The 1,292-nt window shown below is 42.6% G+C and overlaps 1 protein-coding gene across 1 annotated transcript; it reads right to left on the bottom strand.

The window, feature by feature from the left end:
• Window positions 1-809: 809 nt before the first annotated feature.
• LOC124006593 (olfactory receptor 11H6-like) lies at window positions 810-1,292 on the bottom strand. Its single transcript, XM_046316625.1, has one exon. The coding sequence runs from the start codon at window positions 1,243-1,245 to the stop codon at window positions 850-852; it is 396 nt and encodes a 131-aa protein (XP_046172581.1). The 5' UTR covers window positions 1,246-1,292; the 3' UTR covers window positions 810-849.

Genomic DNA, 1,292 nt, shown 5'->3' with positions numbered 1-1,292 from the left:
TAATTTGACAATATTGTTGCAATTGCTTTCATGCACAATTATCAAACCATGCGATAACTAGCATTGTGTATCAACATTTTAACCGTTGGTTTTGTAATTTGTTGATATTTAAAAGAAGAGTGCACTTTCATATATGTTAGAGAGGGTTCATACCTCTTCATACACGACTCTATACATTCATTTTACAATTGAGATTTGATAAAACATGTCATTCAAGTCACATCTGTATTTGATTATGTGTATCCCAAAATATATAATAACAAATAAATAACTCACCCTTTTTGAAATTTTATTGATACAGTTCTTTTTTTTCTAGACAGTATCTGAACCAATCTCTTTCTAATCTCCTTGGTCTTCAGACAGTAGACTGTAGGGTTGATCAGAGAAGGTAACAGCGTGGCTATAATCATTAAAGCGTTACGCTCCGTCAGATTCAGCCTCAGCCCTATCCTCGTCAACAACACAGAGACTAACTTGGGAGCGTAGTAACAGGACACCACAATAATGTGACAAATACAGGTATTAAACCCCTGAGCTCTGCTCTCACTGTTTGGTAGTCTCAGGAGTGTGTAGATGATTTTAACATATGACAGTATAATTAAGGGAAACTGGCCCGCGAGGAGCCATAGAGCCAGAATGGTGGGAATCAGGAAGTAAGGTTCAGGGTTGACACAGGCAGCCCTGATTAAAGCTGGGTAATCACAAAAGACGTACCCAATGATTGGCTGGCAGTATGGAAGGTTGTCAAAGTCTGCCCAAGCAAGAGCAATTCCTAAGCATATTATACCTATGAACCAGGAAGCTATGATTAACACCAATATTCGTGCATTAGTCAGGATGCTGTGGTACCTAAGAGGGTTGCTGATAGCGATGGTTTCGGTCCAAAGCCATCACGGACAGGGCCAGACACCCTGTGATGTCACCCAGGTGGTAGATATACATGCGTGATATGCAGGAGTAGTAGGAGATGGTTTTGACCTCGGCCAGCAGGACAGAGATCATGGTGGTGCTGGTGCTGGAGGTGAACATGATGTCCACCACGGCCAGGTTACAGATGAGGAGGTACATGGGCGTGTGCAGCCGTCTGTCCGTCAAAATGATGCAGATGTTGGTGCCGCTTCCCAGAAGCACAAGAAAATAGGTGATGAAGATGAGGAAGCCCAGGAGCTTCTGGTGAGAGAGGTGGTCGAAGCCTGTGATGGTAAACTCCTCCACATTCTTCCCAGTGAAATTCACTGAAGACATCCTACACAAGTATCAGCCTACACAGACATAAAGATGATATATAAACA

This window comes from Oncorhynchus gorbuscha, linkage group LG20 (assembly GCF_021184085.1).
Source record: "Oncorhynchus gorbuscha isolate QuinsamMale2020 ecotype Even-year linkage group LG20, OgorEven_v1.0, whole genome shotgun sequence".
Classification (NCBI taxonomy): domain Eukaryota; kingdom Metazoa; phylum Chordata; class Actinopteri; order Salmoniformes; family Salmonidae; genus Oncorhynchus; species Oncorhynchus gorbuscha.
Note: the sequence above shows the minus strand (reverse complement) of the source record. Positions and strands in the feature narration are given on the sequence as shown.